The following is a 23263-nucleotide window of genomic DNA, read 5'->3' on the forward strand; positions in this document are numbered from 1 at the left end:
CCCCTGAAGTTTTATGCTGTAAAGTCATTACAAAAAAGCATTATAATCTCATTTTCTATCATAAGTAAAAGGCTAGGGACACTCTGGTTTATACTTACCTGCTCTATGAAGCAATGTGACGGTAATAGAGAGCCACCAGGTCAGGTAGGCAGCCTAAGAGCGAAGAGTGAAAGAGGAGTCTGGGGACACCTGGGTGGCTCAGTGGTTGAGCGCCTCCCTTCGGCCCAGGGAATGATCCTGGAGTCCCAGGATCTAGTCCCACATCGGGCTTCCTGCATGGAGCCTGCTTCTCCCTCTGCCTGTGTCTCTGCTTCTCTCTCTGTGTCTCTCATGAATAAATAAATAAAATCTTTAAAAAAAAAAAAAAAAGAAAGAAAGAAAGCTGAGTCTGGAGAGGTGGACTGGGGCCAGATCAGGTGGGCTTTATGAGCCTGCTAAGCACATTTAGCCAGCAAAGTATCCATGGGACTGTGAGGCAGGCATGGGATGGGCTCAGATTCATACTTCAGAAAGGTCTCCCAGCTGCAGAGTAAAGAATTCGATGGAAGGACAACCAATTAGAAGACTATTGAAGTTATCCCAGATCAGAGATGTCTGAGAGCAGAGAAGTTGAGTGACTTTCCCAAAGTCACACAACTAAAGTGGCAGAGCTAAGATTTGAACCCAGGTGGTCTGGGTCTAGAACTGATACTCTGCAATATCATAGGCCTGGCCATTAGGTGGCACCACCTGTCTTTCCTAATCAACTCTTGCTTCCAACTATAACCACACTCCCAGAGGAACAACAGGAAGAAAGAACCAGAAGTCTCATTGCAGGACTGCTGGGCCACAGGGGATGGTGAGACGTTGTGAGCTTAACAAACTTATTATGCAGGACTTGTGATCTTGACAACCCCAAGAGCCAGCAAATTCTACCATGCTCCAACCACCTGAGGAAATCCATTTGTTCTTTTACCTTGCTCACACACTTGCCTCCAAGAGTCTCTGGAGTTGACTATACTTACTATCTCCCCTTCTTCACTTTTCATTTTCCCTCAACCAACTCTATTTTGACTTCCACTACCATCATCATCATCACTACCACTATCACCACTGCCACCTCCACCACCTTCACCACTATTATTACCACCATCATCACCTCTACCACCTCACCACTGCCATCGTGTCCACCATTTTTACTACATCATCATCACCACTACCGTCACTGCCTTCATTATCACCACCAGCACAACCGGCACAACTGTCCCCACCACCACCATTACCTGTACAACCACCTCTACTATCTTCACCACCAACATTATTTTCACCATCACCACCACCATCTCCACTGCCTTCATCATTGTCATCTTTATCATCATCACCACCATCATCCTCACCACTGTAACTTCTTTTGATAAGAATACAACAACCTCCCGACTGCTCTGTCCTTTGAATATTTTTCAGTCTTAATTCAGTCTGATCTCTTTCCTTTCCTTCCATGACACCATACTCTACTCATTTCCCCCCATCTGTCTAGCCACTCTTGTCCTGTCCCCTCTCCTTGCCACTCCTCTATTCCCTGATATTTAAACTACTTACTCAGGGCTCTCTTCTCACTCTACTATCTCTTCTTACATGATTTCATCTAGTACCATGGCTACAATTACCACCTGGGGACTGGGGGGAAAAGCCTCTCTTTTGTGAACTAGGCCATATATGTAATGAATATTGAAATCACAGTACCTCAAAATCAATTTATCCAAAACCTAATGCCATCTCTCCCCAAAAACCTGCTTTTCCCAGATGCCAGGAGCTTATTTCCCCTTAGATGTTGTAGATGCCCAGCAGTTGAGCATCTGCTTTTGGCCCAGGTTGTGATCCTGGAGTCCCGGGACCAAGTCCCACATCGGGCTCCCTGCATGGAGCCTGCTTCTCCCTCTGCCTGTGTCTCTGCCTCTCTCTCTTTCTCTCTGTGTCTCTCATGAATAAATAAAATATTTTAAAAATATATTTGTTGAAGGAGGGAAGGACTTAGTTTTTATCCCAAACCCTGCAATTGGTTTGGATTGCCCCAAATAACCAAATAATTTATCACCCTCTACTGAGTTTACTTTGAGACTCTAGCCAGATCTGTTATGTACCATCCACTAAGCGGGTAAAAATGATAACATTTGTGAAAAATGACTCCTCCAGTAACTTTAGATACCAACAGAGATACCCTAAGTTCTGGCTTACCCAGCTCAAAACCACAGGGTTATTTAAGCTTTATTTTGACCCCAAAGTCACTTCCCATTCCTCAGACAATGATCTATGACTAAAAACCATTACTTTCCTAGGGTCAATCTGGTTCTCTCACCCCAAAGGCAATCAAGAGTAGCTATGAAAACCTACCACCAAAGAAGCGTATGAAAACAACTGTAGAAAATAAACAAGTAAAAAAGCAGAACCATGGGTTTGATGGTGAAAGATAAGAATGAGTTCCCTTTTCTGATAGAAATTTCCTTAGTCAGCTAACCTATGTATATCAATTCTCATAAGATTTCCTTGAGATAGGATAAGTGGTCAGGATAAAGCAACAAAGAACTTCAAGAGCTGGCCAGCAAGGGTATTCTGAATGCAGGAATGCGAGGGCCATCATTCCTTCCAGGTATGTGTAACCTTGGGAATGACTGTATCTTAACCTACCCCCTATCAGAAGCTACTGGGTTCAACAATTACCTGTCTTTTCCTTAGCCTTTTTCTTCTTTTTTTTTTTTTAATTTATTTTTTATTGGTGTTAAATTTACTAACATACAGAATAACCCCCAGTGCCCGTCACCCATTCACTCCCACCCCCCGCCCTCCTCCCCTTCTACCACCCCTAGTTCGTTTCCCAGAGTTAGCAGTCTTTACGTTCTGTCTCCCTTTCTGATATTTCCCACACATTTCTTCTGCTCCACTTTAAACATTCTCTTTTTCCCTGGGATTATGGTTTCCTTCCTCACCACCCTGTTCAAACTGTATTGTCAAATATCCCTAAAACTTTTCCTGATGGTCCAATCCAAGGAGTTGTTCATATTCATCTTCGAAGGTTTTATTCTCTAATTGACATCCTCTTCTCCTTGATAATTCTGTGACTTAGCACTGCCCTGACTTTTCTCTACCTCTCTTGCCATTCTTTCCTTCCCCTCCTTTTCCTCCGTACTGTACCAAGACTATTAATATTATCCCCACCTTAGGGATGAGAAAACTGGGGCACACAGAGATTGTACTACCTGCTCAAAGTCACACAGCTTGTAAATGGCAGAGTCAGGATTCAAACCTAAGCTGCCTGGCTCCAGATCTTTGCCATAATGCTCTTCCCACAGGATTCTGCTTGAGTTTTCTCTTTTTCTGCTCCCTTTCCTAGAGGAAACTCTTTTGTTTTTAAATATTTTATTTATTTATTCAAAATAGACAGAGAGAGAGAGAGAAGCAGAGACACAGGCAGAGGGAGAAGCAGGCTCTCTGCAAAGAGCCCGATGCAGGACTTGATCCCGGACCCCAGGATCACGCCCTAAGCCAAAGGCAGATGCTCAATTGCTGAACCACCCAGGCATCCCTAGAGGAAACTCTTGATCCTTTGGCTTCAGTTGCCACCTCTGTGCAGATGGTTCCCCAACCCGGGAGCCCCAACCATCTTTCTGGCTTCATATCAAATAACAATATCAATAGCCACAATATCGACCTTACATTTACTGAACACATACTTTAGCCTAAAATTGTTTTACCTTCATTATTGCACAACACCTTCGCATGACAGATGCAAAATAGCATTACAGAGAGATTATAAGATTTGTTTAACGTCTTAGAGCTGTTCAGTTGTAGAGACAGGTGGTAGATCATGAAGTCTATCAAAACAATATAAGCTTCTTAAAGGTAAATGCCATGTGCTCTCACATTTGCAGTGCCTTCCATATCTTATATATAAGAGGTGTCTGATATATATCTATGAAATCAAATTTAAGTGAGACAGTGTGCAATTTTTTATATATCTCAATAAAGCTTAAATAAAATGTAAAAAAATAAATAAATAAATAAATAAAACAAAGAGAAGCCCAAACAAGATGTTTCCTGCTTTTGCCAACTGGAGGCAGAGTCCTGGACACTTCTGGGATGGATTATTTGTGAATTCAGTTACCGGTATACCCTCTGCCCACATCACTGGATGCAACAGGCAGTGTCATCGAATGAGCCTCTGGTCAAAAATAAGAATAGGATTCTAGTGCAAATAAAATGGTAACAGAAAAAAAAAATGGTAACAGAGACAGCTAGCATTTATGGAGTGATTGTTGCCATACATTGTGCTTCATGCATGCCCTTGTTTATGTCATCACCCTTAACCCCAGGTAGTAGGTAATTCTGTGGCCATGTTTCATATAAGGAAACAAATTAAACAATTTGCACAAATAGAGTCCAAGCCACTTGACCTCCAGGGACCTGTTTCCTCATGAACAAAATGAGTCAGTGGATGATTTCTAAAGTTTCTTAGGACTCTTAGATGCAAGCATGCTCATGACTCTTGGGAAACCCTAATTTAAGACACATGTACGTATTATTGAGCACAGGGTTGCTGGCTGGACTTGAAGACTAGCCTTGAGGAAACCTGGTAGTGCCCAGACTGCCTGAACTTTAGGAACTAGGAAATGCTTTTCAATCTATGTTTTACCAACTGGCTCTGTGAGCTATAGTCATCATTTGGGCAGGTGTAGTGTTACTGCAGCTTCTGCAAATTAATTATTATACAAAAGTAGTGGAAGGGAAATTTAAATTCATTGGGAAATATGCCAGGGCCCTGCCATTAAGCAATTTACAGCTCAGCTGAGAATATTTTCACTGAACAATCAAAAATATTCATAATGCTCCATGAATGCAGTTGCATAAAGTATCTGATCACAACTGGCACCTTCTCTGATGAAAGATGGGAGCATGAAAGGATGAATAACAGACCTCCAAAGATGTCAATGTCCTAATCCCCTGGAACCTGTGAATATGTTAGCATAATTGCACAGGGGAGAAAACACTTCACCTCTACCCTCTTAGGGTCTCTGGTTGAAAATCAGAATTGTGCTGACAAAAGACAAATTAATAGGAGAGAAGCAGACAAGTATTATTAAATTGAAGCATGTAAATGAAAGCCTTCACAAGGGAATGAAGACCCAGGGAAGTGGCCAGAGCACAAAGTTTTTGTGCCTTTTGGACAAAGAAATGATGACTTTGTGAAATGACAAAACAAAGAAAGGGATTTGGGCTAGGGATGGCGAATTGCAAGAAAGTACTAGGGGGTCTGTCAACAGGGTAACTGGAGGAAGACAAGAGCTATTTCCGAGAGTGTTGTACAGATCCATTTCAGTGTTCATGCCCAGTCTCTGGTGATAAGGACATTCTTTCCTTCCTGGCCCAGGGAGGGCACCTTTCTCAGGGGAAATTTTTTTTTTATTTTTATTTATTTATTTATGATAGAGAGAGAGAGAGAGGCAGAGACACAGGCAGAGGGAGAAGCAGGCTCCATGCACCGGGAGCCCGATGTGGGATTCGATCCCAGGTCTCCAGGATCGCGCCCTGGGCCAAAGGCAGGCGCCAAACCGCTGCGCCACCCAGGGATCCCCTCAGGGGAAATTTTATAGCCTGATTTTAAGTAGGTCAGAAAACCCTTCCAACACGTGCTGTTTCTCAAGTGCCTTCTACTCCAAATAAGCAACACACCAATGTGGCATATTTTGGGGTGGCATGTCCTGAGCAACTTCACGTGGTCAAAGGGACTTTATAGATATGGATTAAGCTAAGGATCTTGAGATGGGGAGATTATCCTGGATTATACAGGCAGGCCCATTATACTCATGAGGGTCCTTACAAAAGGGAGGCAGGAGACCAGAAAGGAAGGTGCTACTGGCTATGAGGATGGAAGAGGAGACCATGAGCATGGAATGTGGGTCACTTCTGACAGTTGGCAGTGGAAGGAAATGGATTCTACTCTAGAGTTTCCAAAAGGAAGCAGTCCCACTGATATCTTTTTTTTTTTTTTTTTTTTAGATTTTATTTATTTATTCATGGGAGACACACACAGAGAGAGAGAGAGAGAGAGAGAGGCAGAGAGAAAAGCTCCCTCCATGCAGGGAGCCTGATGCAGAACTCGATCCCAGGACTCGATCCCAGGACTCCAGGATCACTCCCTGGGCCAAAGGCAGGGGCCAAACCGCTAACCACCCAGGGATCCCCATCCCACTGATATCTTAATGTCAGCCCAGTGAGACTAACTTTGGATGTCTGGCCTACATAACAATATGGGAATACATTTCTGTTGTTTTTAAGCCACTAAATTCATGGGAATTTGTCAGCAATCAGAAACTTATACCAGGAAACCCAAAAAGAACTGGCATTGCCCTCCCTCCCACTCTTGAAGGATCACTGCTAGCCCATAGGGCTTTGTCTCCCAAATCTTGCATTGGTCTAGATCCCCAAATAACCAGGTAATATATTCCACCTCCTACTGGACTGTCACATCTGGGGAACACCACTCCTGGAAGAAAAGGCACCTTTTCCTCAAGTCAGCTGTCACTAGAAACATGCCAATCTCAACAGCAGCCCCATGCACTGGGCATGTGTGGGATTTCTGCAAGAGAGGTCATGGGTTGGGGGGTAGATTACCAGCAGGAACCCAGCACCTGAGTTTAGTCTCAGCTCTGCCACTGACAAGCTCTGGGAAATGGAGCAAATGCCTTAGCCCTCTGTGCCTCTGTTTCTTAATCTGCACAACCAGGATCATGCTAATAGCACTCACCTCCTAAAGTTGTTGCAAAGCTGAATTAAGTTCATGTGATGGTGCTTAGAAGAACAATGCCTGGCATTCAGTAAGAGTTTATTTCCCCTTAGATGTTGTAGAGGCTGGCCTTTGTATTTTGCCCAGCCCCCTCTGTGTGTGTATGTGTTTGGTGAGAACATATAACACAAGATCTATTCTTTTAACATATCTTGAAGTGCACAACACCGTATTGTTAACTATTGGTACTAGGTTTTATGGCAGATCTCCAGAACTTATTCACCTTGTATAACAAAAACTTTATACCTATTGAAAAGTAATTTCCCAGGGTGTTATACTATATGTTGGCAAATCTAACTCCAATAAAAAATATACAGGGATCCCTGGGTGGCGCAGCGGTTTAGCGCCTGCCTTTGGCCCAGGGCACGATCCTGGAGACCCGGGATCGAATCCCACGTCGGGCTCCCGGTGCATGGAGCCTGCTTCTCCCTCTGCCTATGTCTCTGCCTCTCTCTCTCTGTGTGTGACTATCATAAATAAAATAAAAATTAAAAAATATATATATATACAAAAAATAATAATAATAATTTTAAAAAGAAAAGTAATTTCCCATTTCCCTCTTCCCCTAGCCCCTACTGACTACTAATCTATTCTCTGCTTCCATGAGTTTGACTACTTTAGATATTTCATGTAAGTGAAATGATGCGGTATTTTTTCTTCTGTGTTTGGTTTATCTCACTCAGAATAATGTCCTCTAGTTTCATACCTATTGCCACAAACGTCAAAATTTTCTTATTTTTTTAAGGCCAAGTAATATTTCATTGTGTATATATATATATATATATATATATATATATATATCACATTTTCTTTATCCATTTATCTGCAGGACCCACTTTCTCAAGGGGTAACCAAAGTTGCAAATAAGATGACTGGCCATCAGAGCTAAATTTCAACCAGTGCACACTAGAAGAGCCACCAGTTGGTTGTTCATCTTGAAATATCCTCACACCATTTGTAAATAATCATTGCTAAGAACCAGCTCCCACCACATTCCTGCCAACCCAGACCCTGCCCTAGGACCCCACCCACCCCACAATTCAGTAGCTAAAATAACATCTGCTGTAACAGCAGAGAAGGATCTCCAGTGTCCTCTCTGATTGGTCAATTCCTGCACCATTCCAGCTGTCAATATTGTCCTTGCAAATGGCAAATAGATCTAGACATTAGTATGTAATAAGGGAATGAAAAAAAGGTGAGGAGAGAACTAGCAGAGTGGTGTCAGATTTCTCAGGAAAGAGAAAGAGAAGCAACTCATCTATCCAGGAGCTTTGGGTCTTTGTAGAAGGAGGAACATGGCTGCTGACCTCACGAGCAGTTGAAAAGGTTTGGGGAAGAGAAAAGAGCACTTTATCAACTACAGTAAATCAGCCTGTATTTCTCAAGCTGGCCAAAACCATACTTCCCTTCCAAGAAGTGCTTTAGAATCTTGCCAACCTTCCCTCAAAAGAAAGAATGATTCTTATCCACTTGAATCTGAGTGGACTTGTAATTTGCTTGTAACCAAGAAAATGTGGTGAAAGATGAATTGCATGGCTTCCAGGGCTGGATCCTAAGGGGAGACGTAGCCTTATTGGCTGGACCACTTCTACTTAGAGCTCTGAACTGCCATGCAAGCTGAGGTCACCATGTTGGGAGCAGGCCAAACTCCTTGAGTCTGAGGCTATGGGAAGGGTTGACAGTGCACAGCCAGTTCCCAGCTGCTCTAGCCCCAGAACTACCTAACTGCAGCTGTACAAGAAACCTTAAGCCAGAATCACCCAGCTGAGCCTTTCCCAGATTCCCAAACCACAGAAACCATAAGAGATAAGAAAATGACCATTGCTCTTTTAAACCACTATATTTCGTGACAGTTTTTATGCAGCTGTGAATAACTGATGAACAGCCCTTGGAGAATTTCCTGGCATCTTTCCTCATTTATTTCATGTGTCTCCTTTCTGCTTCCCTGTTCCAGGGCTCTTCTTTCTGCTGAGTTTATCAGAAGTCATCATTCATAAGACCAAAGGTAAGTGCTCAGTGCCTGACTTCTCCACAGCCAGAGACCAAGAAGGGTGTAGACCAAGGATGTACCTGGGATAACTCACATTCTCCAATGGACTAGAACAAAGGGGCTTGTTCTGGGAGCAGAATTTAGGGATGCTTGCTCCTGTCATTCTTTTTTAATTCATCATTTCATCAAATTTTAATGCATATGTTTAAGTTTCATTAATTTAAGTAATCTCTACACCCGACATCAGGCTCAAACTCACAAGCCCAAGCTTAAGAGTCACATGCTTTTCCAACTGAGCCAGGCAGGCACCCCTTAATGTATAATTTTATTTTATTTTCCTTTGTCTGTTCATCTGTTTTCAGTAACCACAATATGCCCAATGTAGGAATGGAATAGTGGCTAAAACATACAAAGTCTCGCTAAGTGAACATTCTGGTGGGTAAAGACAGCATTATGGTAACCATTTCATTCTGATCATAAGTGAGGCACCAAAAAAAAAAAAAAAAGAAGAATGTGATGATTTCAGACTAACTTTAATCCCTTGGAGCTCTCACTAGATTCTGATTCAGCAGGTTTAGGGTAGGTCCTGAGATTCTTCCTTTCTAGCCAACCTCCAAGGGATGCCTCCTGAGTAACCAGACTGTGCACTGTGGCCCCCATCACATTCCCAGCCCCCACTCCCTGTGAACACTGCACAGTTCCCAGATTTCTCCACTAGACCCAAAGCTCGAGATACTTTCTTAGCTCCACTCATTACCAAGGGGGCTCAAATTAAGATCTTTAATGTCTCTCTGTCCAAATGAAGTTATACATAGTGTTACAAAGATAACATGTATATATCAGAATATACCTCCTGTGGATCCCTGCAAATTCAAATTTTTATAACCCTAACTAATACTTATTATGTGCCAAGCACTGCCCAACACATTTTATATGTATCAATTCACTTACTCAGTCTACAGATGAGGGTATTGAGGCACAGAGAGGTTAAGACACTTTTACAAAGATGCACAGCTGGTAAGTAGCAGAATCAGAATCAAACCCAGGGTCTTAACCAATTCATTCCATCTTTTATAAATTCTTCCAGAGAATAGCACAATTATATCACGTTGAAATTTTTGTGTTAAAATTAATTTAAGACCTTTATCATGCAAACGAATCTTTTTTTTTTTTTTTTCTGTAACTTGGGTTTGGTATCTCTCATTTTTTAATGTGCTGAAATCTCACAAGTGAAAAGGGGTATAGGCAGCTTCATCCTCTAGAGGGCCTGGTCACAGGCAAAGCCAAATGATAATGGGACATCCTTTAACCTCAGGGATGTTTGACCTACCCCTCCTTCTTCCTGCAGCTTCCTGTACCTGCCCCCAACATGCTTACTGTGTCAATGGCACTCAGTGTACCTGCGACCATGGATACGTTTCTAGGTCTGGGAAGGAATTCTTCACATTCCCCTTGAACACATGTGAAGGTAAGGGATAATTTTCAAACCACCTGGAGCCGGGAGTGGAAAGGAAACACCATAGAGATCATGAGGAAACAAATGCCAATAATGTGTACTGCTAAAAAGTCTACCAAGTCCACCCTCATGAAGAAAAAAACACTTATACAAAATCAGCATTTCCCCTTAAATGTTTTTTAAGAGAGAATGAGTAAGAGTGGAGGGTGAGGGAAGGAGAGAGAGAGAGAGAGAGAATCCCAAGCAGGCTCCATGCCCAGCACAGAGCCAAATAAGGGGCTCCATCTCATGACCTGAGATCATGACCTGAGCTGAAACCAAAAGTCATAAACTTAACTGACTGAGCACCCCCTCCCTGGTGCCCCAGAATTTCCCTTTATATATTTTGAAGTTCTAATATACTTTCTAATATATTTTTCCACCCCTTCCACCCCTGGTTACCTTCTCTTAACTTCATAATGAAACATGTGTTTCTCTACTATTATTTTTTTAACTCATCAATTATTTCCCTTTCCAAGATGCCTTGTTTTCCCCCATCATTTCAGGTGAAGGGGATGAGAATGCCCTCACCGTGATGAGCACTGAGTAACATATAGAATTGTTGAATCGCAGGGACCCCTGGGTGGCTCAGTGGATTAGTACCTGCCTTCAGCCCAGGGTGGGATCCTGGAGTCCCTGGATTAAGTCCTGCATCAGGCTGCCTGCATGGAGCCTGCTTCTCCCTCTGCCTGTATCTCTGCCTCTCTCTCTCTCATAAATAAAAAAAATAAAATATTTAAAAAAAAAGAATTGTTGAATCACCATATTGCACATCTAGAACTAATCTAACACTGTATGTTCATTATACTGGCGTTTAAAAAAAAGGATGCTTCATTTCACCCTCACTTCCCCTCTCCTAATAAAGAGATGAGATCCGTAAAATACTGTTATTTCACCCCCTCCCCATCTCCCCTGCCACATCTCATGAATTTAACTTTATCTCAAGGTTCACTGCTCACCCCTGCTTCCTCTTCCCTTCATCTCCCCTGATGTTGAGTGTTCTGTAGTTCCTGGTTTCATATTTGTTAATTCATTGTTTGTTTGGAGCACTTTCCCACATGCTCTCTTCAAACCTGCCCGCACAGCTAATGTCTCTCACTCAATGAATGCACTGTCTCTCATTTCTTTGGCTCTAAGGAGTAGGTTCTATCCTGCCTCAGTGGGAGAACATTTTCATTCTGTCCTCTTCTCCGAGGGATCCATCAGTGAATATCCCAGCGATCAGAGAAGTATCTTCAAGCTCACAGGGATGCAGATGGGAATTCCAACAGCAGTCTGAGTCTCATTCCTTTGTAGTGATTTTTGTCTTGGGCTTAGGTTCCTTGCAGAAGCCCCAGGAAGATCAGCCTTACATTTCAGGCAAGGGGTGTGGAGTGAAAGCTGGAGGAGAGGCTGGTGGAGAGATCGCCTAGGAATTGGGAATAAAACTGCCATGTCTGGCCTCCTCAAAAGAGAATAGTTGTTGAGTGGGCAACTGAGAGCAACTGCTCTACTACATCATGGTCTGAAAATTCCCAATTTCATGTTTGCCATACCAGATGGGGAAATCACACATCCTTACTACCTACCTGACATTTGCAAAGGGGGTACAGTAAGCCTTGGGACTGGAGACACATTGACTTAATCCAGACATCCTAACTCAGTTAGTTAATCTAGCAAGTGTATTACTCTGCTCGGGTGGCTTTGACAAAACACCACAGACAAGGTGGCTTAAACAACAGAAATTTATTTTCTTACAGTTCTGAGGCTGGGAAGCCCATGGTGAAGGTTTTGGCAATTCCACTTTCTGGGGAGGCCTCTATTCCTGACTCGAAGATGTCTTCTTGCTTTATCTTCACATGGTCTTTCCTCACTATGTGCACACAGTGGTCAGGCAGGTGGAGAAACTCTTGTGTCACTTCTTCTACAGATACTAATTCTAACAGATCTAGGCCCCATTATTAGGACCTCATTCAACCTCAGTTACATCCTTAGAGGCCTCATTTCCAAATACAGCCACACTGGAAGTTAGGTTTTCAACATGTTGAACTGGGGGAATATACAAACATTCAGTTCATAATAGCATATACAGTCAGTTTCCCACTTTTATGCCCTCAGCACTTGCCATTCTTTTGCATACTAAGTCTAAGGCTCTCTCTGGCTACTGGAGACCACTCAGTTCATGCTCAGGACAGGTGGAAGTACCAGTAACTATCCCTGCAAACACTTCTCTGCTGATAAATGATAAGATTTGGCAGATAAAAGCATTATCAACAATAGCCAAATCATGGAAAGAGCCCAAACGTCCATCGACTGTGAACGGATAAAGATGTGTTTAGGGGCTCTGGGTGGCTCAGTCGGTTAAGCATCTACCTTCAGCTCAGGTCATGGTCCCAGAGTCTTGGGATCAAGTCCTGCTTCAGGCTCCCTGCTCATCAAGGAAACTGCTTCTCCCTATCCCACTCCCCCTGCTTGTGTTCTCTCTCTCCGTCAAATAAATAAATGAAGTCTTTTTAAAAAGATGTGTTTAGAGAGAGAGAGATAATGGAGTATAACTCAGCTATCAGAAAGAATGAAATCTTGGGATGCCTGGGTGGCTCATTGGTTGAGCATCTGCCTTTGGCTTAGGGCATGATCCCGGAGTCCCAAGATCGAGTCCCACATCAGGCTCCCTGCATGGAGCCTGCTTCTGCCTCTGCCTATGTCTCTGCCTCTCTCTCTCTCTCTCTCATGAGTAAATAAATAAAAAAATCTTTTAAAAAAATGAAATATTGCCATTTACAATGATGTATATGGACCTAGAGTATATTATGCTAAGCAAAGTAAGTCAGTCAGAGAAAGACAAACACCATATGATTTCACTCATATATAGAATTTTAAAAATGAAACAGATGAACATAGGGGAAGGGAGAAAAAAAGAGACAAGCCATAAGAGACTCTTAACTATAGAGAACAAACTGAGGGTTGCTGGAGGGGATGTGGGTGGAGGATGGCCTAGATGGGTGATGGGGATTAAGGAGGACATTTGTTGTAATGAGCACTGAGTGTTGTATATAAGTGATGAATCACTAAATTCTACTCCCAAAGCTGATATTACACTATATATTAACTAACTACAATTTAAATAAAAACTTAAAAGAAAAAATTTGACAGGTAAATACCCTAGCCCCCTCACCCCTTGAGGAGTCACTCTGCAGCCTGTGCCCTCATCTGTCTCCCAGAGGGTCCCAGGGGAATCAAGTCCCAATTGCCACAATGGAAACTTCTCTCTTTACTCTCTGTCTGGCTTTCCCTGTCTCATTTCACCACTTCCTTTCCAGTGTTTTCTGAGATCACCTCCTACATAAGGTACTTGAACATGAATTCATGTCTCAATGTCTGCTTCTCAGAGAATCCAACCAAAGTCAATGAGGAAAGGGAAAAACAAAGACAACCCACTACCTTAACTGAGTTGTCCTGGAAAACCAGGACAGATTGAATAGAAAGGGTATAGCCTCTGGCACATATCAGATGTTCCATAAATCTTTGTCCAATTAATGGCCAAATTCTTCTTCTGTGTTCCAGATATTGATGAATGTAAGCCACCCATTAATATATATTGTGGCACAAATGCTGTATGTCAGAATGTCAACGGAGGTTTCCACTGTCTCTGTAATCCTGGATACAAACTCCTCTCAGGGGACACACAATTCCAGAATTCCAATGAAAACACTTGCCAAAGTAAGGAAATTCTTGTCTTCTTGTCTGTCTCCTTTCTTAATTTTCATTGAGTCTAATGCCAGAAAAGATGTTGGGGGGGGGGGGGTGCGCGCGCGTGTGCATTCACACATATGCATGAGGTGAGGCTAGTATGTGTTTCCACTTTCTGGAGGTAAATGGATGATGGAAAGAGGAGAAAAAGGGAAAGAAGGACAAGACAAGAGGACTTTGGAAATGGGGATGACAAGGCGCCAACTGAGACAGGATTCTTTGAATTGCAAAGAAGAGCTAACTCAGGATAACTTAAGCAGAAAAGATGAGTTTATGATAAGAATGCGTGGATATGTCTTGGAACTCAAGAACAAGAATACAGCTGAGCTTCCTAAATGAACTGAAATGGGGACTCCACACTATCAAGACACCCTAGTATCTGAAGCTCCTTGGATCTACTCCTTTCTTCTTTTTCAGTGCAAACTGGCCTTCTCTGCCTTCTTAGTCCACAGGACAGGAAATATGGCCACCAACACGTCCAAATTTTACCATTGTTAGTGACTCAGTCACCCAAAGAGAGATCAACTGACTCTCTTTTGGACCTAATTGTAAATTCTTTGGAAATGTACCAATTAGTCCAGTTTGAGCTATGTGTTTAGTACAGTTTGAGTTATGTGCCCACCCTTGGATTTGTGTCCAAGAAGCACCATCTTGTATAAGCACTAGCACTTTCATGGAAACCATATAGACAGGGAAATCTATGCACAAGAAATATGGAGATACAGCTGGGAGACGCTCAAAAGAGCACAACCTTACCAGGGAACAAGAATATGAGTTCAAAAGAAAAAAAAGGGACAAACAAGATCCAGACTCTTATAGAGAACAAACCAGCAGTTGCCAGAAGGGAGGTTGAGGGCAGGGGGGAATGGATGGAATAGGTGATGAAGATAAAGAGTACACTTATCCTGATGATCACTGATGATCATGTACAGAAAATGTATGTTCATGTGCAGAAATGTAATGTACAGAATTGTTAAATTACTATATTGGACACCTGAAACTAATATAATGTTGTATGTTAATGACACTGGAATTTTAAAATTAATGAATAAAAATTTTTTAATTTAAAAAAGTGTGAGTTCAGACCTTCTAGATGCAAAGTTAGTCACCTTCCTGTCCACTTCTCCACCCTTTTATTCTCAGTTCCAGCAGTAACTTCCTTTGATGTCTTTTGCAGAAACCACTTCCTCAACAACAACCGAAGGCATGAAGAATGTGAGCAGAAGCCCAGCCCCTGAACCCAGCCAGGTAACAAATGTTTACAAATCCCAAAATTAGCAAGTGGATATGGATACTATATATTATATGTCTACTATACATTGTATATTATATATGTATCATATAGGTGTGATATGTTGTATATATTATATATTACATGTTATGGTATGTGACATACTTTAATAGTTTTATTTATAGGGCAACCCGGGTGGCTTGGTGATTTGGTGCCTGTCTTCAGCCCAGGGTGTGGCCCTGGAGACCCAGGATCAAGTCCCGCAGTGGGCTCCCTGTGTGGAGCCTGCTTCTCCCTCTGTGTCTCTGCCTCTCTCTCTCTGTCTCTCATGAATAAATAAATAATTTTTTTAAAAATAGTTTTATTTATAATATAAATCAATTATACAGTAGTACAATGTTATAAATAATTTATATTATGCATAAATTATGTATAATGTATATTATGTATAACTGTGAAGTATACAAATATATCACATTTATCACTATATGTATATTGCTAAATATCTCATGGTAGAGATAGCATATGTCCACATGGATGTTTGCATGTATGTATATTGCCCCCTACAGATAGGATCTAACCCAGACCAAGAAAGACAGACTAAATGAAACTATATCAAGGGATGCTGAGGGACACCTGGGTGGCTCAGCGGTTGAGCGTCTGCCTTCAGCTCAGGGCATGATCCTGGAGTCCCAGGATCAAGTTCTGCATTGGGCTCCCGCATGAAGCCTGCTTCTCTCTCTTTTTTTTTTTTTTTTTTTTATTGGAGTTCAATTTGCCAACATTTAGCATAACACCCAGTGCTCATCTCGCCAAGTGCCCCCTTCAGTGCCCATCACCCTGCCTGTGTCTCTCATGAATAAATAATTTTTTTTAAAAAAAAGGTATGCTGAACTGCTGCAACAAAGAGACCCAAATATCAAACTGCTTTAAAAAGATGGATCTCTGTTACTTTCTGAGTTAACAGTCCAGGCTGGTGAAAGGATTGTGCTCATGAGGTCATTAAGGGTACTCACATTCTTCACAAACAGCTGCTCCACCATTCCCTGGCATCTTGTACTCGATGCCATGGCCAAAACTGGGTTGTCACAATGTGGCTTTTGTACCAGTAGGTAGAGAGGAAATGAGTCCAGGGCAATTTGTCTGGAGTACAAGGTGAAGAGGGGAGAGTGGAGAAAAGAGATACATCTACTCACTCCATCATATGCTAATGAAATTGTGATAATTTGCTTGGAGATCTCTTAAAGCAACAACCCAGAAGTTGAAGGTATCATGGCCAAAACTAGCTGCAAGGGAAGATGTGACAATGTGGTCTGTAGATGGGGAACATGGTCCAGATAAAATTTGAGGAATTCATTCAATCAGTAAAAGGAAGGGGGAGAGGAATGGTTATTGTAGGCAGTTACAAGAGACAGATCAAGAAAGTGCCTGTTTAAACAGAGAAGCATAGAGGAAAATGGAACAAGATGAAATCAGAGAGGGAGACAAATAAGAGACTCTTAATCATAGGAAACAAACTGAGGGTTGCTGGAGGGAAGGGTGGATGAGGTAACTGGGTGATGGGCATGAAGGAGGGCACTTGACGTAATGAGCACTGGGTGTTGTATGCAACTGATGAATCACTAAATTCTACCTCTGAAACTAATGATACACTATATTTTAATTAATTGAATTTAAATAAATTAAGTTTTAAAAAAAGAAAGAAAGTGCCTATTAGGTAGTAATCACTTAGCACCTGTAAACTGACTCTGAATGTTAACAGAGAACGACCCATGTCTCAACCTAGAGTCTAGCAGAATGGGCTCGTCCCTTCAGTTGAAGTTTTGGGGAACCCTGCATGGAACAAATTGATTGGTGCTATTCTTCCAACAGCTTTTGCTTGCTTCATGTCTCTGTGTCACATTTTGTGAATTCTCACAGTATTTCAAACTTTTTCATTATTGTTATATTAATTATGGTAATCTGTGATCAATGATTATGACTCACTGAAAGCTCAGGTGATGATTAGCATTTTTTAGCAATAACGTATTTTTTAAGGTTTACACATTGTTTATTTTGATTGATTGATTGGCTGTTTTTATTTTGATTCGTTAGCTAACATAGTGTTATATTAGTTTTAGGTGTACAATATAATGATTCAACACTCCCACACATCATCTGGTGCTAATGGGTGAAATGCACTTGTCATGATGAGCACTAGGAGATATAACATTTGTACACTTTTGGGCAGCCCTGGTGGCTCAGTGGTTTAGCGCGGCCTTCAGCCCAGGGAATGATCCTGGAGACCCAGGTTCGAGTCCCACATCGGGCTCCCTGCATGAGGCCTGCTTCTCCCTCTGCCTGTGTCTCTGCCTCTGTCTCTCTCTGTGTGTCTCTCGTGAATAAATAAATAAAATCTTTTTTAATTTTGTACATTTTTTAGATAGAATGCCGTTGCACACTTAATAGACTACAGTATAGTGTAAACAAAACTTTTATATATACTGGGAAACCAAAAACTTTATTTGAATAGCTTTACCATGATACTTTATTGCGGTGGTCTGAAACCAAACCTGCAATACCTCTGAGGTGTCTGTACCCACAAATCCCCTAGGGAATGTGTTACAGTACAGAGTTGGGTTCAGCCCACCAAGAGACTGCATTCCAAATGGGCTGCCAGGTGATGCTGATGCTGCCAGTCCTTGTTTAAGTACAAGGATACAGGGATTCACATAAAAATTGTCTTCCAAATCACCTATATTACAGTTCTATTACACTTATATTTATAAAACTTCACCTTGGCTCTTCATTCTTCTCACCCTGTGGCTCATCTCTTTGCTTTATTTCATAGATAAATTTCTTGATTTAAAAAGGCCAATTAGTGGGATGCCTGGGTGGCTCAGCGGTTGAGCATCTGTCTTTGGCCCAGGGTGATCCCAGAGTTCTAGGATGGAGTCCCACATCGGGCTCCCTGCAAGGAGCCTGCTTCTCCCTCTGCCTATGTCTCTGCCTTCTCTCTGTGTCTCTCACAAATATAATAAAATCTTTTTAAAGAATAAAATTAAAATTAAAAGGCCAGTTAGGGGACACCTGGGTGGTGCAGTTGGTTAAGCATCTGTCTTCAGCCAGGTCATGAACCCAGGGTCCTGGGATAGAGCCCCACATCAGGCTCCCTGCTCAGTGGGGAATTTGCTTCTCTCTCTCCCTCTCCCCATCTCCCTGCTTGTGCTTTCCCTTTTTTTCTCTCTTAAATAAATAAAATATTTGTTTAAAAAAAAAAAAAAGGCCAGTTAGAATGCCTTTTGAGCTATAACTCTACTTCACATTTTCTCAGCTTTGGCACCATTGATATCTCAGCCTGGGTCACTTTCCTGGGAAGAGGGCTGTCCTGTGGATTATAGGGTATTGAGCAGCAATCCCTGGCCCCCACCCACTAGATACCAGTAGCATCACCTCAATAGTGACAATCAAAATGTCTCCAGACATTACCAAATGTCCCTGGAGGCTCAAAATTACCCTAATGGGGAAACACTGGTTCAATTCTGGCAAACTTACCACTCCTCTGTTGGTAAAAGATGTTCATAATAACTAACTCTCATCTGGTGCTTACCTGGCACAGACACTGTTCTAAAAAGGTAGCATCTCTTAACTCATTTAATCTTCCAAAAAACTCTATGAGATTATTTTATTGTCCCCATCCTAACATGGGAAACCGAGGCACAGCACATTGAGTGATTTTTCCAAGTTCACACAGCCAGTCAGTGGTGGAGTCAGGATTGAAACTGGGTCCTCTGGCTCCAGAAGCTGCATTCTCATGCTTTCTACTTTCCCTCAGGGTGTGGGATTAATCAGATTGGATTTCTTTTTTTTTCTTATTCTTTGTATCTTCAAAGCTGCAAAGTGTTGTTGAGACATTCAAGTCATTTCTCACTAATTACACCACTCTACCGGGAATGGGAGAGAAGGGAGAAGTTGCATCTTGGGCCACGACTGTTCTCCAAGATGTGGAATCTGAGGCTCTACAAATTGCCTTGAAATTCCCGGAGCAAAAAATCCAGAAAATCCACAACAGTATTATGGGTAAGAAGAGGATATGGCCTGATACACACAGGGGGCTAGTTACAAGCTGGAATCTGGGTTACACAATTAGAAAAATAAATGTCCTGTTTGAATCCACTTATATAGACTTCTAGAAAATGCAAGGTAATCTATGATGCCCCAGGGGCTGGAGGGTGTGGTGGAGGGGGTAGGGAAGCAGGAGTAAAAAAGCATGAGAAAATTTGAGGTGACTGCTGGGAATGAGAGACATGTTCAGTACCTTGATTATGGTGTTGGTTTCACAGGTATATACTATATATACGGGTTCAGTAAGGCTCATCAAATTGTACACTGTATTATGTGCAATTTATTGCACATTCATCACACCTCTGTAGAGCTGTGAAAGAAAGAGAAAAAAAAGAGAAAGAGAAAGAGAAAGAGAAAGAAGAGAAAGAGAAAAAAAAAGAAGAGAAAGAGAGAGAGAAGATTGCCAAAGGTTTCCAATCCTGAGTCTGGGATTTTTGCTTAAAAGTAGTCTTGTTTTGTTTTGTTTTTTTTAATCCAATGCCTAATACCTACGGGCACATGTCATAATGATGCTACTTGTTCCATCCCAGAAGGAATATCTTACTACACACTTTTTTAAGATTTTATTTATTTATTCATGAGCAACTCAGCGAGAGAGGCAGAGACACAGGCAGAGGGAGAAGCAGGCTCCATGCAGGCAGCCCGATGTGGGACTCGATCCCAGGTCCCCAGGATCACGCCCCCCGACCGAAGGCAGGCGCCAAACCGCTGAGGCACCCAGGCTGCCCACTACATATCTTTTAAATAAAAATACTTTCATCATACTTGTCATACATATTCGTAATGTAGCCACCTGAGGAGATGATATGTTAAATAGCTTGACCGTAGTAATCATTTCTCTATTTTAAAAAATAAGAATAAATAGGGCAGCCCCCGAGGCGCAGCGGTTTGGTGCTGCCTGCAGCCTGGGGTGTGATCCTGGAGACCCCGGATCGAGTCCCACATTGGGCTTCCTGCATGGAGCCTGCTTCTCCCTCTGTGTCTCTGCTTCTCTCTCTCTCTCTCTCTGCGTCTCTATGAATAAATAAACAAAATCTTTAAAAAAAATAAGAATAAATAAAATATCATAGCAAAGCCAAGTATTAAATTTTTTTTTAAATAGGAAAAAACATATAAACAAAACTAAGTTTAGACTAGCCAAATCTGCTGTCTTCCAATCTTATAACCACATAGGTGCATGTCTGAGGAAGATGCATATTTGCTGTGTATGTGACATTGTAACATACGGTTTTCACTCATTACATCACTAACATCTTTCCATGTAAATTATATACATCCTCGTTACCTACATTATTGTCTTCAATGGTTTATCAAATTGCATTGTATATAATTTATTTACATTGTATTTATTCCCTATTCTGGGAAATGTGGGGTTTTGCCAAACCCTGTGAAAAAAGACCATTGAAAATCTGTCATGCATATTTGTTTGGTATTTTCTTAGGATAAATTCATAGAATAAGAATTGTTAGGTCAAGGAGAAAAGACACATTTTATATAGACTCTGATACACATCACCATATTCTCTTCCAGAAATACCGTTTGCTGTGTTTTATTCTGCCCGAAGATATCTAAGGATTTATGTATGACTAACTAACCATTTTGTTTTACCAATTTGCAAGATAAGATAGTTTATGCTCTATAAAAATAATAATAACTTTTTAAATATAAAACAAAATCTAGTGCCTAACCTTCTTAGGAAACTGGAATTGAGACTCATTCATTAATTTATTCATTCATTCATTTTATTCATGCATTCATTTCATTCAAAATTAAGCTATTCTTCAGATTACAATAGCTCTCAGCATTCCTGACTTGGCCAGGTCCCAACTGATGGGGGAGACCAGTGCCTTCATTTCACTGGGTTTCATTCCCCTCATCTGTGAACGGGGAGACACAGGAGGAACCCGACTGTACCCGTCACCTAGTTTCAACAATTTCAAACCCAGAGCCAGCCTCTGGCCATCTGCTAATATTTAAGTTAAATATTTTCATTAGTTTGTTTCTTGATGGCAATTCCCCTGTGACTTCATTTTCATGGAAGCATGGTTCCCCATTATAGAGACAAGCCATCAATTATTGAATCAATTCCTCCTGTTGAACATTTAGGTCATTTCCTATTTTTCACACTATCATCTATGCTGTTGTGAACTTCCTTGTAGCTAAATCTATCCTCCCGCCCATGATTATTTTCTGAGAATAAATTTCTAGAAACAAAGTTGTTGCCAGAAAGATGGTTGCTAGAGGGGGTGCCATAGTGGCTCAGTCAGTTAGGCCTACAATTCTTGATTTCAGCTCAGGTCATGATCTCAGACTTGTGAGATCAAGCCCCACATCAAGTTCCACGGTGAGCATGGACCTGCTTAAGGTTATCTCCCTCTCCCTCTGCCCCTCCACCTGCTCATGCTCTCTCTCTAGATAAGTAAATAAATAAAATCTTTTTTTAAAAAAAACAAAGATGGTTACTAAAGAATGTTAGTTAAGAACTTGTATTCCAGGAGTTAAGGTTTTACTTAATTTCTGAATTTCAGTTTCCTCGTTTGGATAAGGGTCCCTCTCTGGGTTATAAGACAATGTACAGTACCTGGCACATCCTAGACATTCAGTAAACGTAACTTGTTTATGTTGCTATACATGTTTTTAAAGCTTATATTAAAGGTAAACGTGCCTGTTGCTTTTCTCACCAGCTATTGAAACTCGAGTTGTTACAGACAATTGCTCTGAAGAACAGATCTTCAGCTTGAACACCCACATGAACTCAGTAGATATCCACTGTGATGACATCGTGCAGGAAAACATACAAGGTACACATGGTGGCTCTATTCAGAACCTCTAAGACACATAGATCAGTATCATACATTGATACTGATAATGAGAGTCCCCAACAAGCTCCTTCCTAATGAGTTTGTTATCCTAAGACTGACTGTGTCAACTGAGTCTTTTCCTTAGGGAAAAAAAACTCCCCAAAGTGGAGGCTTTCTAGTCTTCAGCATGGAAGATACTTCTTTCCAATTTGGGGGCAGTTCTGTCCAGGTCTCAGTTGGGGTTCATGGAAATGCAGTCCCTGAGAGAAGTGTAAGTTTATTTGGGAGGTAATTCCAGGAAGCATCAGTAGGTGTATCTGTCAGACTTCTCCAGAGAAACAGAAATCAATCTGGTGTGGGGGGTGGAGGATGGAGAGAAAGAGAAACAGAGATGGAGATTTTAATAAATTAGCTCCTGCAAAAAAAAAAGAAAGAAAGAAAGAAAGAAAGAAAGAAAGAAAGAAAGAAAGAAAGAAATTAGCTCCTGCAGGGACACTCAGATGGTTAAGCATCTGCCTTCAGCTCAGGTCATGATCTCTGGGTCCTGGAATCGAGCCCCACATCAGGCTCCAAACTCAATGGGGAGTCTGCTTCTCCCTCTCCCTCTGCCTCTCCCCCTGCTTGTGCTCTGTCTGTCTGTCTCTCTCTCTCTCTCTCAAATGGATAAATTAAAGATCTTTAAAAAAAAAAAAAAAGAGGGATCCCTGGGTGGCGCAGCGGTTTAGCGCCTGCCTTTGGCCCAGGGCGTGATCCTGGAGACCCGGGATCGAATCCCACATCGGGCTTCCAGTGCATGGAGCCTGTTTCTCCCTCTGCCTATGTCTCTGCCTCTCTCTCTCTCTCTCTGTGACTATCATAAATAAATAAAAATTAAAAAAAAAAAGATTTAAAAAAAAATGAAAGGAAGAAATTAGCTCCTGTGTTTGTGGAAGGTAGTAAGTCTAAAATCTAGCCAGTAGGCTGGAGATCCAAGGAAGAGTTGATGTTGTAGCTGCAGATCAAAGACAGGCTAGAGGCAGAATTAGCTTTTATTTGGGAGAACTCAGCCTTTTTCATGAGGCCTTCAAGTGATTGGAAGAGGCCCACTCACGTGGAG

At 41.7% G+C, this 23263-nt stretch overlaps 1 protein-coding gene across 5 annotated transcripts in view; it reads left to right on the forward strand.

The window, feature by feature from the left end:
• The first annotated feature begins 2469 nt into the window (after positions 1 to 2469).
• ADGRE3 (adhesion G protein-coupled receptor E3) overlaps positions 2470 to 23263 on the forward strand; it is a 39684-nt gene continuing 18890 nt past the window's right edge. For all 5 annotated transcript variants that reach the window (XM_072786957.1, XM_072786959.1, XM_072786960.1 and 2 more), the window contains exons 1-7: positions 2470 to 2626; positions 8772 to 8822; positions 10156 to 10275; positions 13846 to 14001; positions 15209 to 15279; positions 19135 to 19321; positions 22051 to 22167. In XM_072786957.1, the coding sequence (XP_072643058.1) occupies positions 2602 to 2626; positions 8772 to 8822; positions 10156 to 10275; positions 13846 to 14001; positions 15209 to 15279; positions 19135 to 19321; positions 22051 to 22167 (727 nt within the window). In that variant the 5' untranslated portion in view covers positions 2470 to 2601. The remainder of the gene's footprint in view (positions 2627 to 8771; positions 8823 to 10155; positions 10276 to 13845; positions 14002 to 15208; positions 15280 to 19134; positions 19322 to 22050; positions 22168 to 23263) is intronic.

Source organism: Canis lupus, chromosome 19 (genome assembly GCF_048164855.1).
Source record: "Canis lupus baileyi chromosome 19, mCanLup2.hap1, whole genome shotgun sequence".
Taxonomy (NCBI): domain Eukaryota; kingdom Metazoa; phylum Chordata; class Mammalia; order Carnivora; family Canidae; genus Canis; species Canis lupus.